This window comes from Lissotriton vulgaris, chromosome 12 (assembly GCF_964263255.1).
Source record: "Lissotriton vulgaris chromosome 12, aLisVul1.2, whole genome shotgun sequence".
NCBI classification, from domain to species: Eukaryota; Metazoa; Chordata; class Amphibia; order Caudata; family Salamandridae; genus Lissotriton; species Lissotriton vulgaris.
The window spans coordinates 648,469,920-648,493,044 of NC_141700.1; the positions used below are offsets into that span (position 1 = coordinate 648,469,920).

Below are 23,125 nucleotides of genomic sequence, written 5' to 3' on the forward strand. Positions count from 1 at the left end.
GGATGTGGAGTGGGACTCTAAGGTGAGCTCTGGTCTGTTCAAACAGGGCACAAAGGCAGTGGTTGCCAAGGTTATTGCTTTCTAGGCACCGGAAAGGACACCTGCCCCCCCCCCCCCTCGGTATGATGCTCCGACTCAACTCAGAGCCACTGTGCTGGCCTCAACTGTGAAGCAGTGACAATAGTACCCATAGTTGGATTCTTCATTCGTGGGTGTGAGGCACCTGGGTACTGAACTTCTTCCTCCTCAAACTTGGAGGAAAATGCCATCTCAGAGGTGGGAGGTGATTGGATGATCTATGTCCCCAAAGAGCCAGCTTATTCCTCTGTCTCAATACGGTCTTTCTCGAAGATGTTGGGGTGTCGTCTAACTCCTGCCTCGGCATCCTCTGATATGCCGTCCTCTGATCACATTGGTACCGAAAAGTATTCTTAAACCTGAAGTTGAGGCAGGCCCTGCACTGTGTGTCATCATTGCTGAGGGAGAGGCAGAGACTGCAGTCAGGTGGTAGTCGGTGAAAGGACATTTGGAGAGACATTAGGGGCAGTGCTGGAAGGGCTTCCTTTCCATCACTGTGCATGCATTCTTGACATCAAAGTTCTTGAAGCTAGAGGCAAAATGTCCAAGGGAGGGCCTGAGGCACCATTGGTGAGCGTTGAGAGGAGACTGATGTCCACTGAACTTTAACTGGCAAACAAATCAAAGTTAAGCACTACCACTAAGTAGAAGTCATTCTGGTACTACCAGAGTCAAAATGACTGAATGGGCGCAAAGGCAAGCACAATAAGTAACAGAACACGGAGCCTTGCCAAATACACATGTAAAACCAATGGAGGGAAAACAACTATCTACATTGAGTTAATATCCATGCACATTGCCAGCAATGGAAAGTATACCTCATAACTCGAAAGACTTCTTCGAAGAAAAACAACTTGCAGCATCTGATCCCAACACTAGATGGCAGGAGTATCCAGAGCATGTGTATCTATGGCAACACCGGCCATTGTACAGTATTCTGTACCCCCCATGAAATCCAATACCTTCCCTAACCATACTTTGCCACACAGGCTTACGATGCACATATTTATGAAGAAATATGATGTATGACGTTACAACGCATGCTTTTACCACGCATGCCTTTACAACGCGGTTTTTACAACGCATGCCTTTACAACGCATAGTGCTTTGGGGCGCTGGATAGTGAATAGTTTAATTTACTATTCCAACTCCAGTCCCCGTGGATAGTAGGGAAGGTGTTGGATAGTACATTAAACCTATTCCCTATCCTAGAGCGCCCCCCAGCGCAATGCGTTGTAATGGTTTGCGTTGTAAAAGTTGCGTCGTAATGGTAGTGCGTTGTAAAAGTTTCGTTGTAAAGGTTGTTTACCGTGGATATTGGCAGTTAAACAGTGGTTTGGGTGTCTGACAATGCCATCACACCAGTCTTCTATAAAAGCATGAATTCCCTCGTTCGGGCATTTTCAAAATCTACAGGATGAAGCTTTTCAAATGAAACTAACATTGTACAAAACACAACAAACAGAAACAAGAGACGTGCGGGTTTTTCTGTACACAAGTATTTATTTACATCATTTTTACACACAAGTTCCCAACATGGTATGTGTGTTATATTTTTCAGTGCTGTTCACAAGTTTATATATAATATGGGTCAGTGGAACTCACGTCTTCCAGTTTGCATCATTTCCTGTACATAAAAAAGCGATTGAGGACATGGGGGTGAGAAACAAAGCCTGAGTACACCCCCATTCTCTCATCTGAAAGGTCAACATAAAAAGCAGTTATGTATCTAAAGGACATCTCCATCCCTTGCAAAATAGCCACATCATAAAGGTCTATAAATGTTCATTCAAGAATTTGCAATCCATATTTTCCATTTGCATTGTGTTTGCCTATTCAGCTAAAGAGATTCATATGCCCGTGTCATCCAACCACACCTTGATCTATTCCACACAGCTCATCTATATAAAGTAGCCTCCTCATCTTCGATTATATAAAAAAGGGAGAGATTCCCAACTTCAAATTGAAGTGCATTGAACAGAATTGATTTTGAAGAAAGGGTAATTAAATGGAAATGTACTTTTCGTTAATATAATACTTGTAATTGTGGTTACTCTGTTTCAAAGTGCTTCCAAGTTTTGGGGGATGCGGGAACTGGGATAAAGAGGAAAATACATTTGTCTAGGTTAATGACATTTACTAGTCATGACAGACAGCTGAAAACATGACCATCATTTTAAAAGTTGTGGTTATTTTAACTACTCTCCAAAACTTTCATCAATGTACTTTTCCATTTTTTTAGGTTCTCCTACCTTTTGGAAAATGGTTGGAAAAATTAAATGCCCATTGAGGCTCAGGAAGTCATAATATATAATACATATAGATACAAAATGTGAAACAAATAGTGGTTCTTCTTCACAATGTCCTCAAACTTACTGTAACTTCCCTAAAGAAAAAGATTCATTTTTTTAATAAAGGACTTTTGGAGCTCGAGTTCTGTGAAAGACCTGGGCCTGTGAGTCCTTTTTACTATCTAGAAGCAATTTTGCATAGTTTTGATAATAGGGTTAATCATAGCTCATCCCATGCCATTTTCATTAGGCCTACACTGGTAGTGTGGCTCTCTGCTGCTAGAAAATTAATTTGCGATACAAAAGAAAATTAATTTGAGCAGTATTTCGTACAGGTACGCTTAAATTGGAGGTGTGCCTCGTGTACTGTGCTAGCAACGCTCACTGTGTGACTTACAGAAACTGGACAGGCCCAAGAAAAGATTGACAGGATCATTTATTCTTGCGGACTGATAAAGAAAATGTGAATGGTACAATGAGAAACACTGCAAATGTCTTAACTTGCAAGCTGCAGCCTCCCTCTTGAGAATCATGGGTTTTTCTATGGTACACAAAATTTACGTAGGATACACGAAAAACAGATATAAAGCTTTGTTCACCACTGGAGATGACCACTGTTCGGTCAACTTGGCTGAAACGTGTTATCAGAGTATGCTACTATGTTGCTAACCCCTACTTTCAGCTTCACCACTCCAAAGGCATCGATATATAAATGACCATTACTTCGATGGCATCACATTGCTAATGCTTTTACCTCAACCTCTTACACTTGCTTTTTTTGTACTTCATGTAATTGCAATGAGGTAGTGTTGCAAACTGCACTGGGGGTAAAGATAGGAGGCAAGGTAACGGGCACACGTGAAGGTTACTGAGGAAATGGAGATGAAGAAAAAGCGAGGCAACTTTGTTTTTTTGACTATGTTAATTTCGCTAATGTAATAAAGTGGGCAAAGTATTTTTTTGAAATAATGGTGAAAATTTTGGCTGAAAACGATTGAATCAAACCCTACTTCAAAATGTTGTGTTTTTTATTTTTGTATAGAGCCAACCATCATTTGACTGGCATTTTAGCACATTCCTTAATCGGTGCATTATAAGCAGATCTGAGAAGGCCATTGATTGCACAAATGAATCCTCCTACGAAAAAAGGTTTTATGGCTAAATTGTACTGGCCACTGGCATTTTTTTAGGGGGGGGGGGGGCTTAGAGCTTCACCGCCCATCAATAGCAAGAGAAAAGTACACAAACTTCCCGATATACAAAGTTATGTATATACCGTTATAAGTAATGGAGGTTTCTGGTAACCTTCAGTATGACGTACTGGGGAAAGAAGGCATTAAATCAGAGGTGTGCAACACACAGAGCCCCTCAACCAAATTAATCTAAAAGATGCACATATGGTGGTTGTCTCACTCCACAAACTTACCCACTGTGTTTGCATCCCTGGGTTTTTGTATCACAACCTAATGCATATCAGGTATTGGCTTGGTTTGTGATTATGGAAATCATTAGGCTAGGACACATAACAGCAATGATTTGTAACTGAAAAGCCAAGGGTTGCAAACACAGTGTCCACTATAATGCTGAGCAAAGTGGCAATCCTTGATGCACAGACCAGCTAAGTGCACATTAGAATTAAAAAGCACCAAATACCAGTAGACTGCCAAAATTCCACCTTGGACTACAATTTTAAAATTAGGAGTAAAAAAAGTCAAGTGGGTGCCGCATCGTACCTTCCGCTGGCGTGCCCCAGCAACACTTCTGCTAAGCAATGGAGAAATGGCTTGCGTCCACAGCGGTGAACCAATACAATGTATAATAAGAATCTAGGACACATACAGGATGCACATGACAACTGAAGGGCCTCTTAGTTCACTGATGGCATGCTTCTAAGCTCATGTTCAAAAACTATCACTTTTAATAAATGCCTCTCAATGCAGTGAAATAATCTGAAGCACTAATATGAAACACTTCTGTGGGTTAAGGCAATATATATATATTTTTTTAATTTTGAAGAGGCTTTAAGATATTTTCGATAAGTTGTTTGTTGCCCGATTTACGACGCACATGTTCATGGCTCGGCTCGTGCATGGCATGTGCCAAGTCAGGCCCTGGCTCGACTCACCCGCCTCTACTTTGTTTCAGGTGGAGGATTCCCTTGAGAAACCAGATTCTGCCTTTTATTTCATATTTAGTTCGCTTTTTTTCCAGTCCAATATTTTCATAAATACACCAGCCGTGGTTATGCACCAGCAGTTGAAGTTTATGTTCACTGCGTTTCATTCATTTTGACAACGCAGTGTTGAAAAATTGGGAAAGTGCTTTACGTTTATTTGTAATAATGCTTAAATGGCTATAATGCGGAAGACTGTATGTACCAATATATATTGCCACTAGGTGGCAGAAGAAGCAAATATATGGGAACAGACGGCTTGGAACTCTAGTATGTGTGAACAAACATTGCAGTAGTAGATTGGGAAGTTCATGAGAATGCCTCGACTAAACAGAATACTAATATTCGTTTTTTTGCCACAGGTATGAATTAAGTATGTTTTAAAAGCAGAAGGGACCAATGGATTGAACGATAAAGTGCTGTATATTTGGGGACTGGGCTTTGGATAACCTTTTAGATTTCCATGCAAAAACAAAAAGATTCTGTTGGGCGTGGGCAGGCTGCTGTTGCTGAAAAGTCGGAAGGGGCAGGGAAGAATCAATCGCATGTAAGTGGCATCTACTGACTTCTTCCCAGTCCTAAATGCCTCCCATGGTTTCCAGCCTCTAATAGAATCAACAACGAGGCCTGGAGAAATGTTAACCTATGTGAACACTATGCACTTCCTACAACAAAAGCAAAACACATCAAAAACCTGGTAGCCCAACTCTGACATCAGACAACTGGCCTGCTTGACAAGATGGGGGGTGGTGGTGTCAGCATGCCAAAGCGGACCCCATATTGAAAGGAACTGATCAGGGACCATTTTAATTTTCAGCAGGTAACCGACGGCCAGATGAGGCGGCCATTTTGAGTTATTACTTCCAGTCTCGTTTCTAAACAAGAAATGCCTAAAAACGCTTTAATTATAAAATAATTATGAAGTTCCATAGATGTTTAAGGCGAGGGCTTGCTGTGGGACAATGTATAAGTCATGATTTGCCCCATGGTCAAAATAAAGTCTCCTGTCTGTTATGTTCTTCAAAGAGGGTGGGGCAGAATGGAAGAGCTAAGCAGGGGGCCAGTTTATCCCACCTGATAATTTATTTCTGAGTAAGTGCTCTTTACAGCCTAGACTAACCACCTTCAGAAACCAAGCTCCTAAAACAGGCTTTGTAATGTAATGTGTGTATACTTGTAAAGCGCACTATCACCTGAAAGGTATCTTGGCGCTGTATACCGCTGTGGAACCCTTCCTGGCTTTCCCTGTGAGATGCCCCCTTACTGGGCACCTCCAAGGTGAGGCCAGGCATCCTAGCGCTTTCGGGGCCGTTGTGGAGATTAAGCAAGCTATTGCCCAGAGTTGCAGAGTGGGACCCATGATTAGAGTAGGCACCTAGGCGAGAATTATCGAGTCCGTGGACATTGAGCCCAAGACCCTGCCCCGTCGGGAATTGAACCCTGGTCCCGGGCCAGACCTCTGCCTCAGGGTCTGCCGCTCTAATCGATGAGCCACACTTCTCCACGCTTTGTGGTAGGCAGTAATAACATTTGTGCCCCACAAGAAACAAAGGCACTTGGACGTTAGACAAGATGGCTGACTTTCCTACCCTACAAGTAGAAACATAAATCCACTATAAATAACTGTAACAGAATAGCCTCCTGCTTTACTGTACAAAATGTTTGGCAGAAATAATATGGCTTGAGAAATGCCTGCGCACAGCAGCAATTCTAATTGCATCCTGCATTTGCAATGTCGAATTTAATTGATGCTTCCACACCTAATCATGAGTTGCAAAGTTTGCACAAAATCTGTAATAAATGCTGTCTTTCTACTTGTAGTCGTACATAGCCAAATGTTCGAAACCAATATGCTTCCTCGAGATCCAGCAGACACCATTTGATAAAGGTTCAACTAAAATGCATTCCTGATGGCACCACCAAGGAATACAGAGAGGCTGTTCTGGAGACCTTAACAGAAGAGGCAGAGTAATCTACAAGGTAATGGGAATATTTCTGAAAGAGGATTGCGTGACTGTGTGGCCAGTCAGTGCTGGTCAGACTTGACCACATGCCAGCCAGAACTTGGCACGTGCAGATTGCTACTCAGTAGGTAAACCCCTCCCCGATTCTGTGCAGCACAGTCTACCCCTCGTCTACAGGTCTACACAGGAATAAACAAACAAAATCAAAGTAAGTGGTAAAGATGGTGAACTTTTTCTTTCCAACAGATTCCCTTTACTATAAAAGTACCAAATTATGGACCCAACCACTAGATGGCAGAATAATGCACAGCATGTGAATCCAGAAAAGGATTTATAGTGCGAAAAGAATAGTTATGTGGCACAAGACGACCTATAATAACGGCCAAAAGCATTGAATCAAAATGGCTGACATTTTCACAGAGGTCAGACGCTATTGCAAGAGGCTCTTAATTTTCATCCAACTAAACGCATCAGTGATTGGTTCTTAAATAACAGCATTAAGATCAGACGGAATTGAGGTTCAAATGTCATACCTGTAGGATCAGGTGCCTAATGTAACGCCTGCCAAATGACACCAATTGGGGTCAACCACATAATCTGAGAAAGTAGTCACTGATTGTGGATTCTCCAGGTAATCACACGTATGACCCATGCAAAAGTCTGAGCACAGATACCCGACACAGAAAGCATGCCTGGTCGCATCAGAAGGCACGTGGGTTCCTCCATCCATCCCCGGACTCTTTCCACATCAAGCGAAGACGATACACTCTTTGCCAAAGGAATGTAAACATAGCTGTTCAGTTTATGTAAAACTTAATACTACTGAACAGCATGCTACAAAATGCTTTCTTGGCGTAGCAAGGTTAAAATAACTGCCCTGGATCACAGTTTAGACATATGGGAAAGCTGGAACAGAACTACGGTTTCTTGCGACATTAATGGCTAGACCACATCTCTCAGTGCTCCTAGTTACCTGGCAGTGTGCCCTGGAAAAGCAAGCTGAAAGAATACCAGGTGTGTCCTGCTCTACTTTGGCCGTGGCCCGCTGTTGGCGAGGAATAGTGTCATTCAAAATGATCCAATTTGTGGCTATTGCAATTGCTGAGAGATACTATCGCAGAGTTCAAGCGCATATCAATGCCTGGCATGGCTCGCTGGCACAGTTTCTTTTAGGCGAACCAGTTGCTACTATCCCTGTAGTAAAAAAGCACTCGCCGTTGGTATGAGCACAATTTGAGAGATTTCAGCACTCTCTCAGCATCTACCTGTCTCCTTTGCACCCTCCTCTCCATCTTAAACTTTTCAAAAAGTTACCATCAGAGGTGTTTCACCCCCATAGAAATGCATGGTGTGAAGCCAGTAGGGTAATGCAGCCTACACCTTTAGCAGACTGCGCTGGACCCTGGAATAAAGAAATCCCTGAACTGACAGTGAATGAGAATACCCAGCCATGACATGAAGCAGGCAGACACGCATTGTGTCATCCCGTAACAATCATTTCCAGCATAGAAAGGCCTCCCAAAAACCTAGTACTGCCATCCTTTCCTTCCAACTCTCTTGGGTGGGAGACCTTTCTTACACATAAATATTAACATGAGAACCCTTCACTTGCTTTTTTGCTTTTTATAAATATAGATTAAAAATAATTTATTAAACAGTGTTTCCCCATCCTTCGCCAGCGCTGGCCTTTCTACACCAAAGAGTGTCCGTAACATGCCGCGTTGACGTGTGACCTTTTTGTGCTTAGTTTTAGGGGTTCAGCAATGAATTTTTGCCCTATTTGCGACATCAAGTGCATATTCGACATGCCTCAAACTTCAGAGTGTCCTTTTCAGGTAATTTTTTTTTTTTCACAAAATCGCATATTCAGTCTGTCTAGAGTGCTGCCACCTGGTCCTGTTGCATATAGACCCTTTGGGGAAAAGTCAACAACATTGCAACTTATGTGCTTATTCTGTACGCGGGTACTGGGTCCTGAGAATGGCCAATGCAGCACCCGCGCAGTCCTTCACACAAAGAATAGCTCTCACTGTAGTGTAGGCTGGCAAAAAGATGCAGTCACTTGACATGTTCGGCAGCATGGGAAGAGCAGTAGTACTTCTTGTGGGCTATAAAGGTGGACAGGCTGCTGAACCGGATGTTGCAGAGGCGGCAGTACCTATGATTGCCATTCGGCAGCGGGGTCAGCAAGCCCTTAGGAGTCTGTACAGATTTGTCCGTGTGCATGGGTGCGGCGGTAGCTTCCGCCACGGATGAGTTGTTCAAAGGAAGAGTAGGAGAAGCAGGAAGAAGAGGTCTAGGGCTACTGTTCTGTAGAGGGCTTCCTGCAGATGACGACATGGGGGCAATCTCATTGCCATTCGGCATGTCGCTTCTGGAGAGTGAAGCAAGCTGCTGGGGGGAGGTGGCGGCTCTTCCAGCGGGTCCCGGAGGGCTGTTCTCTGCAGTGCTGCTGACCTGTGTTCTGGTGGCAATCATATCATCCATGAAATTGACCTGTATAGAATGCCCCAGTGCTGGCTTGGCAACTAGCAACCCATGTACATGCTTAAAATGCTCAATCAGATCTCCCCTGATGGCGGCGTTGAGTGGGCAGAAGGGACAAATTGCTGCCTGGACAGAGGCTGGGTTTGGAACAACTTTAGCTGAGCCCCCATAGCATGGGACGGAGTCCATGTCAGCAACACATGCATATGCTGCTGTCAGGCTGAGGGATTTAGCAGAAACAGCCGCTGCGCCTGGACTGTGAGATGACTGCCTTTCCACCTTGACTTTCCTCATATCTTCTCCTCGAACATCCATGCTCTCTGTTGCATTGACCGGGCCTTGCTTACTCACACCAACCTGCCTAGGGCCTTGAATTTTTGGCAACTGCTGTTGAATTGCGGTTGCTGGGCAATAATATTTCTTGTGCTCCAAATAGCTCTGCAAGCTACTGAAGCTGATGCGGCAAGCCGTGCATGCATGATAGTCTGTCAGAGGCACCACAGTTGTGGTGGGTATTACTTCAGATTGAAGACGGGGTTTCTTGCTGAGGTCAATTGGACCATCTGTATCTGGACTGGAGCTCGGAGACGGGATGGCGGCAGATTTAGTCACTGTGATCAAACCAGGGATTCCAGGAAGAGCATCGGAATGTGAGACGCCCACTAGAGAGTCTATGGTGCCAGAAACAGCCATGTTTGCCACCTGGGCCAGAGTAGACTGTGGAGGAGACACCTCTGACAACTGGAGAACAGGAAGTGGGACAGGATTAGTGGCAGCATGAATTTCATACAACTTCCTCCGTTTTCTTGTTCGCACTACTTGTGGAATAAATGGTGTCCGTCCTGCGCTAATCCTACGTGAGGGTGGATCATGGCGTGAAGCACAGTAGTAGCGCTTGTGCACCATGTAGGTTTCATGCCGGCTGAAGCGGATGTTGCAAGCTTCACACACTGTCCTTGTGGGGTCTTCTTCCTGGTCATCCACTGAGCTGTTGGGGCTCTGACTGTCATCGCTCAACCTGCTGGTGCTGTCTCCTTCAGAAGAGGTGTCCTTCGCTAGGACATCCTCCGATTTGACCACTGAAACTTTATTTTCTATTGCTGGAGCATTGGCCTCAACCTTGACATCCACTGGTGTGCTAGAGTCCACAGGAGCCACAACTGTAGTGGTTTGAGAGATCCTGAGTGGTGCAGGCGTAGTGGTGATCTTTGCTGTAGTGGCTTTCAGTTTACGAACGCTGGGTGGGCTGTCATCAGGCAGATGTCGGCCAGAGCAGTAAAGACGTTTGTGCACATAGTAGTTATTGATATTGTTGAAGGTGATTTCACATTCGAAACAGGTTGCCCCTTTCTGAATTGGTGCCCCAGCATACAAAGCCGGCACCCCACCGTGGCCCTGTTTGAGACGACTGTGCACCAACTCAGACATCTTAGCCAGGATTTCTGAGGCCTGGGGAACAACTGTAGCTTCATGTCCGAACACGTACTGTGGCATGAACACAGTTCCCCCGGCAGGTAATACGCTCATCTCATTTTGGACTGGGGTAGGGACGGGGCTAGATCCAGGCTTTGGACTCACTACTTCTGTCTTGACCTTGACCATCTCCCGACTTGGATGGGATGGGTCCTGGGAGGAAGGGTTGACATCCATCCTGGAGGCGTCTTGCCCCAATTGAGAACACGTGGAAATAGTCTCACCACAGTGATTCTCATCTGGCTCTTCCTTAATTCTTACTTGCAGAACAGTCTCATTAATGGATGAGCAGGGGGTGTCAACGGGTGTCTCTGCCTCCCCATTTGCCATGTGATCTTGCTGTCGTTTCTTGAAGGCTAGATCTGAGCCAGACGGGGACACCGCTGGTGTTGGGATTCTGCCAGGGCTTTGACGTGTGCTTGGCAGGGCACACGGTTGCATGTGAGCTAGTGCGTGCTGCTGGAGGCTGGCAAGTCCATCGGCAACAAATCCACACAAGGTGCACTTGATCGTTGAGGAGGAATTTATTGCAGTCAAACCTGTAGGTACAATAAAAACATTGTTAATATTATTGCCCCAAATTACACAAGTATCCTTATAGCATAGTCAGATTGAAGCATTCAGAGCCCTAGTCTGATATTTCTTGACCCAAATTATTACAGTGTCAATGTCGCTTTGAGTTACAGGGAACTAGACAGCCAGCGGGTTTGTCCCTAGCTCAGAACTGGAGACCGTGCCCAACCAGGCTTACTTACATCTTTGCGTCTACCTACAGATGCCAAATGGGAAAGATGATGCTTTCTGGATACTCTTGGGAGCCATACACTTACCACTCTTCTGGGAAACCCTACTATATGCAGTGAGATTCACTGTCGGCATGGAGGGTTATTGACAGCTTATGTAGGGTGCCGTGGAGTTTCCAATGGTTCATACACTCCCATGATTTGAATATTGAGCTTTCTAACAAAATGTTCCCAATATACGATAAACTACCCTTTTCCAAAAATCAAACAGGAAAATAATAATTGGTTATTTTTCAATATCATTTCTAATGAGTGATAATTTCCCTTTTTTCAAAGTATTAACTGTACATTATAATTTAGCTTTCCCCTCCCCACCAACCATTTGTGGGAAACTGCAATCTCTATACTAATAAACACATCCATATTAAGTTTTCCCAAAGCCATGCACAAAACTCATTTCAACTTTTTTCAAAATTCCCAGGGTTTAATATTTTTTTTTTTATCTCAAAGCAGGGACCATCTTATCCCACAAGATTTCCAGGGTAGTATTAGATATTAATCGAAAACATTTCCAGGTCACCATACCATCACCTAATAACACTTCGAGGCTATGATAAGCTTGATTTCACCCAAAATATTCCCATAATAAAATACAAGTATTCCAAGGCATTCACGAAGCCTCAAAACCTCACCCTATATTAAATATTACCAGGGAATGACAAACGCATTGTATCACAGAACACTCTCAAAGAATGATTATATTGCTCAATCACGAGAAATCCAAATGATATAATTAAATCTCTGTCTAATTAGCTTTAAGAATATTAAGATCAGATTCTAGACCTCCCTATGCATGTTCCATTGACAAATTCTTGGGAAGGTAGTGGACTATAAGGCGCAAAGCTTTGCTAACCCAGATATAAAGTTAACAGCATGAGTCTCTACTTGGGGACCAATACAATTAATTTATAACCCTGCTGCTGATTTAATATTTGATCTTTTTTATTGTTTACACAATGGGTTTAAAATGAGATACCGGTCAATGACCAGACTTTGCGAATCATAACAATCTTTGGCTTATGGGATGGTATAAAGACTATGGAAATGTCAACATGGTTGCCAGAGGGGAAAAGCTAATAGGGCGCTTGGACATACATGTTGGTTTTTAACTCGGATTTGTAGTATTTAAGTATGTATCAGTTAGACTAATACTATTGTGCAAAGGCTTTGTATCTCTGCGCCATTTCACACTTTTTGTAGAGATTGCACATGTTTCTCTATACCATAGGTAAGGGGATGCAAAGATGTGCCTACTATATTAGAAAGTGGTACTCTGTTTTGATAACCCCCATAAAAAAACAGTTGAACCTATATCTTGGTTTTATCCCAGTATTTTGATTGCAACATGGATAAGAGTTAAACAAGTTTACTATGTACCACACATATTGACAATCTCAATGCATCAGTGAAAAGAAAATTCTGTAATAATTAATTGATATATTTTAACTCAGGCACTTGTTGGCAGACAGTTTTTTTATAATTTTGAAATAGATACATTTTATTAAGTTTTATAGTCATGTGTTCAAACTTTTATGGCATTTGCTGCCGAAACAAGTTAAATTTGAAAGCAAATCTCTATCTCATAATATTCCAACAAAAGTATGACCTTGGCATGACTTGCTTTTATTCAAAAACATTCCTTGGGTATACTTTTGACTGATCACAAAATAATAGATTTGCCTCATCCATAAATAATCTAAGAGCAAACTCTGTAATCACAAACCATTCCCAGGTATGATAATCTTGTGGCATTCCAAAATTAAACCCAAAAATGAAAATCTGACTTTCTCAAAAACATTTCCATGTCCAGAATATTACTTCAACTTCTGCAAAATAAATTATCATGGTATGCCAATCTCACTGCAAACTTGTCTGATTCTAAACCACCCCCATGGTGTGATATAATACTTCATATAAAATATTGCCTGGGTATCATCAATTAATTTATGCAAAACAACTTCCATTTATGATATTACTACTTTCACAAATATTCCCCTGGTATGATAATCTTGCCTTTTCCTACAATATTTAAAAGTTTTGAGAATCTAGTCTTATTAAAACATGTTCCAAAGGTAGAAAACTCATACTTTAACAGCAACATTTTTAAGATATGACAAAAATACTTTGATTTCCAAGTAAAATAATGATAATGTCAGTTTATGCCAAATAAATCCCAAGGCACAATAATTTTGCTTTATCCATAAATTGTCCCAGTAAATGATAAACTCCTGAAGTCCAAAAACATTTCCTAACAGTATGCCAATCTTAGTTTGATTTCAAGATATTCCCAGGTTTTAACTTCAGTTCATTCAAAAAAGTCCACAAGCTATAATAATCTCACTTTATTCCAAAAGAGTTCCAACGTTTGATATTGTGTTATCCTAAATCCTTCACATGATATTATTGCACCATGCCTCAGAAATTTCACTTAATACCTAAACTGTCTCACGATCCGATATTGTTGCATTTTTCATAATTATCCCAAGATATTTATTTATGTAGGTGGTTTTGATGTGGCCAACGGTCACCAAAATGCCCAATTTGCCGTGCTATATGACAGTCTCATTTTTTCTGTTATCTCTTGTCGCGTCCCTTGATATAAGGTCTGATTTTTCTACGAAAAATGTTTGGCATACAGAACAACATACAACACTGTATTCTTGGGCTTATTTACTCACTATGCAAGGCATCCTTTTATCCTTTTTTTAACATAATTTTATCAGCAAAAGTACAGAAGATGCAATACTTAAAGTAGAGCATAGAGAGACCCCCACCAGCTCTAAAACATCTAAAATGAGCATAACATGGGAGTATGAAGGAATATTCATGTGCAGTCAGCCTAAATAGAAATGTCTGTGTCACCTTTACATTTTTTCTAATAGGGAGTTGGATGTTTGGGGGCTTATTCACAAAGGCATTTATGAGTACACAAAAATGTATTTCTATAATATTACTCCCACTACCAAATGCTTTTGCGAATCAACCTTCTTATTTGTGTGACATGTAAGGGACAGCCTCGCGATCCATAGAAGAAATCTTGATAAAGTATATATTGATCTATTCAGTCATTACCTGCAGTAAAAACAATGGTAAAAAGGACTTTCAAAGGGGACAATCATAATTATTATAATTACCTTGAGTCAACGGATTGACCACAGGGATCCCTGGTCCAGGTGAATACACCTCACCCTTTGAACCTGGCTGGCAGACCATGTGATTGGTTACAAGGTGACTGTACAAGATGTCTCTGGTGGCGGAGGTAAACCCGCAGCCATGGCAAATTCCTACAAACACAATAATAAAAAAACATGAGTACATGCTGGCAATATTGTGTGCATACAAGAGAAGGTGAATGAAAATGTGATTGCACGCGAGTATACAGTGAGGAGGTCCACAGTATATCTCACGGATTATCCCAGAACGCCGGCCTCGTGTGAATACATAGGTGCACACTGACAATTTGAGGTAGACGTTTAAATAAACTGAATCACAAAATGTCATTGCACAAGTGCTATTTATATTTGTGTATGACTGTGGAAGTCTCGAGGCTCGATTTCTGACATGAACAAAAACCTGCGTGAAATATACTTGTTCCAACATATCCTCTGTGAAATTTGATCCCTAGACGTGTATGCCAATTTGGAATATACTTATGTATTTGCACTTCTCTTAGGAACAGAATTTAGTAACTTAACTGAAAACAAAGCCTGTTTTAATCAATATACCAGATTTAAAAATATTTTACGAATATACATGCAATAAGATATATATTTTTTTATTTTATTTATTTATAAAGTTTTACATGAAGCTGCTAGTTTACAATCATAAATATGAAATATATAAACAACAAGTGTACATAAATATGACATATTGCAAATATATATATATTTAAGTATAAATAATGGTAATTTTCCTTAACTCACAAAAGGTAACTTCCACATTATAAAAATGTGGACTCTTCCTTTGGCACACTGTAAAGACACACCCCCTTCCCAATTCATGAGATAAGTGTGTACTCACCATTCAGATGATCCGTGTGCACCTTCAAGTGCCGCTCACAGTTTGCCTTTGTGGTGAAGGCGGAGTGGCAGATGGAGCAGACAAATGGCCGCTCGCCTAGTGAAAAAAAAGGTAAAGAAAGTTATGACTTGTCCACAGCATCCCATTCATGCCCGTCTCATGCAACTGAGCAGTGAAGCTTCACAAAAGGCAATATGTGGATGTTTAGTCACATTCTTAGCAATTGCTGCTCAATTGAGAGGGGTGTTGATTGCAAGACAAAATTGCATGTGTTAGCTCTTTAAGACTATCAAATAAATGCCTAAAACAACTTGAGTTAGCGTAAATTTAGAAAAATTAACGCTATAAATTGGAGCAATTTGAGAAAACACTCTGAAGGAATTACACCTTAATTCTAGCTCCTGCCACATGCAGCACCCCTTGCTAATAAAGAGGCACCTACAATGTGTTTTTTTATTTTAAATAATAACTGGGACTCTTAGATAAAAATGGAGGTTTGACCAAGGTGTCCATGATCAATTTACTTCTCCAGTATATTGTAGGGTTGCACAAATATTACATTTCACTCATAGATTCAGGTGACATTGGTGTGTTTCATTAACTCATTCAAGTTGCAATTTGTTTACATTTGGCAAGTTTGCTTTAGAGTTTAAAGGAGGGGAGGGGATAAGTTGGCATACATTTCCTTAATTCAATTAAACAACATACCAGAACATTCAGCCCTAATTGTATTTAATAAGAGATCGTACCAAGCAGAACTAAACTGAGAGTCTTGAAAGCTAAGCAAAATGTTGGCATGAGGAGCATTTGTCATATATGTATACACACACACGTACCCTGTTAGTCCATAATACATTTTTATCACAAATAACTGTGCCCCACCAAATAACCGTGTTCCGTTTCCAAACACAGGTAAAGTTGCACACAAGTCTGTGTTACTTAATAAAGTTTTGTGCAGATTGGTTAAGGGAGTGCAGCCTAGGAACAGTCCCAAAAGTTGCATCTCCCAATCAGATTCCCAGAGAAATGTCAGTTCTCCACTGCTTCAAAATACAGTCAACAGAATTACACTAAGCCTTGTATTCAGATAGTGTACACACCACTAGGGTTACTTTGCTTTGGTTGCTGAAAATCCACCCAGCACTAGGTTTTAAAAAAATATATATATAACAATGTGGAGGCGTTAGGGCAATGGGCTTGCAAACCGCCCCATGAACTTTAATTTGAATGTAAGCTCGGAATTAATGGTCGTCAGCATATCCAGAGACCGCAGTCTGTTGATCGCAAACTATGGCAATGACCAGCAGACTCAGGGACATGGGAAAGTGGGCAATACCCGATTCCCAAGGGCAAAGATAGAGCAGGCACAAGACATCTTACCACCACATAATACCATAAAACCGGGAGCCCTAATCGTAATCTAAGAAAACGTATATAAGGCTTTGAGCTCAGGCTGCAGAGTGGACTACAATGTCACTGTTTTTTGGGGGGGTTTGGTTATAGCTATAGCGCCCCTTCTAATGAAGTTTTATATTGAAGTTTATCTTTTAATTAATTTTTACCCCAGGGATGGAAGTATACACTTGAAAGTTACAGAAATCACACACAAACAGAAGACAATTAACCCCTTGGCGGTGGCGGTAATTCTGCCGCGGCGCTAGGGGGGATAGAGGGGCCGCGCGGCGCCGCCATGCTCGTGACGGAACCACTCAGTCACAAGCCGCGGTGGCGCTGTGCTTGTGACGGAATGGTTCCATCATGGCCCCGCCCGCTCAATGGAACGCTCAGCGCAGGCATGGAATCAGCGCCACGCAGCCGCCGCGGCCGGGCCGTGACGGAACCATTCCATCACCAGCACAGCCCCGTCGTGGCTCATGACGGAATGGTTCCGTCACGAGCGTGCAAGGGGTTAAAGACGAAAGGTTTGATCTAGGAGTCAATTCATAAGACCCAAGACCATATCACATCAAGTATTTTTTATAAGAGAAACCTAGGTCGGCAGTTTAAAGTGGTGAGTAAGTACCAGCAGTCAAAGCCTAGGTGCGTACATACTGCAGATGATGTATATGGCAAGACCTCAGTGTGATGGGTACCAAGCCAGGGCATCTATTTACACTTACGGAAGCTCCATCCATCAGATTCACAAGAAGAGTGAGACATGCTCACAGAACTAGTCAGGCCACATATTGCAGCACAAATACAAGGTGACCAGAAGAGGGAGTCCCCCACACTTGCAGGGAATGTAGCTGTCACATGATGACAGCACCACAACAAAAGCCTAGGCATCGCCAGAGTGCAAATAATAAACTGCACAAAGCCATAAGCTGAAAGCCAATAGACAAGCCTTCTCCATCTATGATCCCAGGATCAAAAACAAAATACTCGTCAACAACAGAGCTGCCCGAAACCCTCTTAAGATTTCATAAAGGAGCTGGAGACCCTCCTATTCAGAGAACACTAGATCTCCACACAAGAGGATTTACTACCCACAAAAATTCTACTTCACTGTAAGCAACCCTGATTCATAACTCAGGCCTCCAATCTTTTGTTCAGTGCAGGATTGCCATCTAGCTAGGTCTGCGCTCTCCAAAATCTATATATACATACAGTGCTTCAAATATTCAATAAAATAGAGGTGTGGCAAGCGGGCGGGGCTACGGGCAGGGTTAAGGACAAGATATGATCAGACATGATGACTTCTGTACCAGTTGCAGCACATATCAAAGCACCCGAGAAATGTGTCAATAAAACAGATTAACTCATTACACATAATGAAAGCCATGATGGCACTTTCACCTGAATGGTCGCTGCGCATCAGATTAACTGTGCAGGGTCTGTCTAGAGATCCTGTCCTGTTAATCACAGCATGACACAAGCCCTCTCATACCCCTGCAGTTTGGGGACATTCCAATGGGCGCGGCAACTCTGCAAAAGGCTACTTCACGGCTCTGTTCATTACAAGCTCCTTGGAAGCAGAGCAGCATCTACCCTACACTTGAGGTAAAACCTAACCTGTGCCTGCCGTGCATCAGGGTCCCAGTACTCTCAGTGGCTACAGATGGGCCTGTACTGACGACAAATAATTAGGAAGTGCTGGTACTCATTACCGGTGAGTACAGGCCCATTTAAAGCACTGTATACATACATATTGGAGTCTCTAAATGAAAAACAAGACCATCCCGGTGACAAAATGAATGACATTTCTGATATGAATAATACACCAAATTCCAACACCACAAACACTTTAAATGGGAAGGTACTGTCCAGTTCAGAGTACCTGCACTACTTCAAATTGAAAGGGAGAGTACCTGCACTTCTCAGCACTGCAGCAGTACTTTCAGTAGGAGAGTACTGGCACTTCTCTGGAGCAAACTGGTACTCGAAATAGTGAGTACTTCCACTTCTAGATTTCCGCATAAAGCACTGAACATCACCAGCATCAAACAGAGGTGTTAAGGCTTTTCTTCCTTTGGTTTCATATATACCATAGCAGTGATGGCTCAGCATTAGAAAGCTGCTGAACAAAGATCACCCTTACCGCTGTGACTGCGCATGTGGATCTCCAAGGAGCTGGCGCTCGGGCAGCTCTTCTTGCATTGAGGGAAGGGGCAGACCCGCTCATATGTGTACGTCTCCTTGGGCTTCTCTTCCACGGATGGCGAGCTGGGGTTCTGCCGGCTGGCGCAGTAGTACATGAGGTGGGCCTGGAGATTCCGCTCGCTTCGGTACCAAATCCCGCAGTCCTTGCACGGGAAGACATCCTCTGAGAAAAGAAAAAAAAAGCTCTTTAGAGACGGAGTAAATGCAAGGAGCACATAAAACAAACAACCTGAACATCCAGGTCTGCTCAATTCAAAAAGCAAAACGCAAGGCGCGATATAAGGATGTTTTGTCAGTGGCGTGCACAAGCGTGCTGCAGTTTTCTTAAAAATGATTTAGAGGCAATATTACAGTGGAGTGAAATAGGATTCTATAGCATTTTAAAAAATATTGAATAGAGTACATGGGTGTGGCAAATGTAGCTGCCACATTTTTAAAACCCAGTGCGTTAGTTCATAGGTTTGTCCAATAAAACAAAATTTAACCCCTTGCATGCTCATGGCGGCTCCCGGCCATCATTCGTCACAGTGAGGTGTGCGCACGACGGGCGGGAGCCGTCCGAAACCCACCTGATGTTTATTTCTCCCGCACCGCGCTGGAAATAAACCCGCGTTCAAGGGGTTAAAAATATATATATTGAATGACATACAAGGGTGTGGTCAATTAACCGTCAGATTTTAAAAATATGAATTTATTATTAAACATGGCTGGCAGATGAAATGTTAGTATCTCCAAAAACATTGAATACGTTATTACAGGTATGTTGATGATGAAACCAATATTTAAACCAAAAAAAAAAGCACTGGCATAGACAATAGGTCTGATGCTTGCTGCCAGCTATTCCGATATAAATTCACACAACAAGTGCATAGGTCTTATACAAAGAGGATAGATAGCCTGTGGTGTCCTCTTTACACTTGCAGGTATCCAGAGATATCTGGGAAGGTCACCTCAACCACAACTTATCATGGCATGTTTCACTCTAGGTGATCTTTCTACACCAAGGTAGGTGAATACCACCTTGACCAGTCTTGAGAGTTTCCAATACCTTGTCCCTGCATGAAAGCGGGGATCCAGTTGTTTTATACCTTAGGCTATAACCTCAAGGTATTCCTTTATTTTGACGGGTACTCTAGAACGGATTAAAAATGCCCGTCTTCGGATGTTTTGATGAAGTTCATTGGTTTATCTATCCAAAATGTATTTGGCAATATTTGCGGATGGATGAGACATTGAACTTCATCAAAACATCCAAAGACAACCCAAGACACATTGCTGCCCGAAATATGTCATGCCTGGTTTACACGCGATGTACGTGTGTGCTTTCCATCTGTTCTCTCTCAGAATTGTGCTATACACAGAGCAATGTCTTGTGTATACACACATATACAATCATGCATTTGCTTCTGCTTATCTCCCTCCACACGGCTCTTACATGTGCAGAGCCTGCTATACACGCATGTATCAGTGACTGTTCGTCCTCTCCATTATTTCATATTCACAGACACAGTTAATGGTATAGACAGGTGAGTGCACATGTGTGTCCCTTCCTGCCCGTATCCTTCCACATGCCTGTCCCTCACATGGCGAGCCATGTGGTCTTCAGCATCTTCTTCAGTCAACATCCCCTTCCTCCCACCAGCATGGCTGCTTTCACTTTTAAAAATGAGGTCACAAAATGGTATTTAAATAAAAGTAAACCCATGTATACAACAAGAGAATACTACAAGAGCAATGGATAGAAGTTAAGGGTAAATACCAGATACTATAGAGTTAAAATGGAGACGAACAACCTCAAGCGAGAGATGCTAGAAAACAGCCCTGCCCCAGAGACAGCTTCATCTGTTTGCAACAGCAAAGTGTTAACGATAAACTCAAAGGAACGGCAGGTCGAGCAAACCTGGCTGCGGATACAGCTGGACACATTAGCCCAGGAAAACCCTGCAGATACGACTCAGATCTCCTGTCATGCTTCGGTGTTTCTTCTTTTAAAAAGTCACAAACATGCCATATGAGCACAAAAGAGATGGGAGTCCGAAAAGAGCATCTGGCTAAGGGGAAGACATTCCAAACTGGGGGTCTGGGACTTCTTGGGGGTACGTCCAGGGAGCACGAGACTCTAGCAGAAATAAAAGACCTGACAACTTATATATCAATTTGGGGGGAAATGCGGTCGCTACTTTCGTAGCAAACAGGTTTACTCAAGTGTAGAAAGAGACCGGGAAAACATGCATAAAAATCCCCGCGCTCCACTGTGAAACATTGGCAATGATAAATGTGCTTTAATGCGCGCAGCTGCAGGTTTCCGGCACAGACAGCAGCTGGTTTCCTAAATGATATTCTAGCCGGAGCGAGGCTTACACCGGTGTGTCACCCTGGACAGAACTGGTCCCTTAGAAATAACAAGTAAGTAACCCCAGACAGCTCATCCGCTGAGGCCGCAGAGGCAGCAGTCAGTGGCTCGTAGGAGGAAACGACCCGCCCCCTTTTTCCTAACACAACAAAACGCGTGCACTTCCGCTTCCTGGCAGCTGGGCAGGAAGCGGCTCTTTGGAAGTTGTTCACAGTCTCTACGTGTGCCCATCCTCCGAACAGGCCGATGAAAGAAACAGATCTGCCGCAAACGGCGACGTAGTCAGCTTGCCATCGGCTCTACCACCTTTGACCTCCTCGATTCCTAATAGCTAGAAAAGACATTTCCTCAATAGTAACAATTGTCTCATACCTGTTCACCAAGTGAATGCTTCACAAACACAAAGTTAAAAGTTGCAGAGTAACGTCATAGACCTAGCACTCTATGGCTCCTCCAACAGCATGAAAATAATCATTTGTTTGTGAACATCACAAACAAATGGACTTTTTTTGGAAAAGCTTCCCGCGACGTGCTCTCACTCTAATGGCGGTCGTACCCTTTCTTTAGGCGCAGCTCACTGTAAGCTTAATACGGGAAGTAGCGTCTAAAGAAAGGGGTGTAGCCACAAATAAAGTGGTCTCGCTTTTGCGATAGTGTGAGCTATTGCCAAAATAAATGACAATGCCTTCTATTTAACCGTAACTCACGCACATTTCCACGCTGCGCGGGCGAATTCCACACGTGCGCAAATCGGACGTCCCCCAGCCGTCCGACGCACGCGTCCACCATGACGTTGGACAGCCAGGGCCGTCCGGCACATGGAAGAGGTTTTGTATTGGTTTTCCAAAGTACATAAATACATTGTAATTTACAATTCCAATAGCTTAAAGTCTCGAAAATGCGAGACCTATTGCATTGCAAATGCTTGTTTTTAATTCCCTCGTGCCTGATAACTTTTGAAATGGACATTCTCTAGTATAAAAACAAGGAACACAGAGCAAGAGTATCGTTTGTGTGCACCGCCCTCTAGTGGTACTTGTAAAATCGTGCAACTACACTTACTGTGTCATACAACAATTTTATTGCTACTTTTTGGGGGGTAGGGAGTGGCTAGGCCAGTGCTTCTTAGAATAAATTGTGTTGTATTTTACTTGTATGTGCGTACAGAGTGTTTGGGGCTTTCAGCTGCCTCTTCGGTACAATTAATGCACAATCAAGGAGTTGGTGTGGGACACCCCATTTTGACATTCCAATGTTGTGATTGTGGCTGGTGGGTGGCTTCAGATTTAACCTTGTTTTTATCCCATTCCCCTTTCAGTGGCACCAGCCTGTGAAGAGATGGAGCCGGGGAGACCCAATCCTCGAATTTCAAGCAATTCGTTGTGTCAGTAGCTGAAGTATGGTGGGGCGTTCAAGATTTGCCCCAGAATTTACCCTTAAGATTTGATATTTATTCACTGCTATAAGAAGAGGCTAGTGCAAGGGGATGGGGGGGGATTTATCCCAGAATTATCTTAGGCTTTGGGGCATTATGTTAGTGGTATATTAGAGGATATTCGAGAGAACGGGCACGGTCCTTTAAACTGTACCTGGGAAGGACCTCCGCTGAATTAAAGTCTGGTAGGTTTTTGTAGGACGCTACTGAGTGCATGTGGGCCAGGGCTTGGCTATTTTTTGTTTTTGCTTATGGTGGGCCCAGGCGCACACGCTTCACGTTTCCCTTCTTGCAGGGTGTGGGAAGGATGTCATGGGCTCTGTATGAGTGGGCACTCCCCCACGTGTATCATTTTGAACATTTTAGGCTGTGATTGCACTAGATTTGATGGCCTGCGTAGGGTGGGAGTGGTTGCCAATTTTATCCTCAATGTTCTGGGTATTATTCG

At 42.8% G+C, this 23,125-nt stretch overlaps 1 protein-coding gene across 1 annotated transcript in view; it reads right to left on the reverse strand.

Moving 5' to 3' along the window:
- Window positions 1-1,561: 1,561 nt before the first annotated feature.
- ZFPM1 (zinc finger protein, FOG family member 1) overlaps window positions 1,562-23,125 on the reverse strand; it is a 309,534-nt gene continuing 287,970 nt past the window's right edge. Inside the window, exons 7-11 of the mRNA XM_086945819.1 lie at window positions 18,828-19,052; window positions 15,290-15,385; window positions 14,404-14,553; window positions 6,048-11,005; window positions 1,562-5,692 (exon numbers count right to left, since the gene is read on the reverse strand). Of these exons, the coding sequence (XP_086801945.1) occupies window positions 8,565-11,005; window positions 14,404-14,553; window positions 15,290-15,385; window positions 18,828-19,052 (2,912 nt within the window). The 3' untranslated portion in view covers window positions 1,562-5,692; window positions 6,048-8,564. The remainder of the gene's footprint in view (window positions 5,693-6,047; window positions 11,006-14,403; window positions 14,554-15,289; window positions 15,386-18,827; window positions 19,053-23,125) is intronic.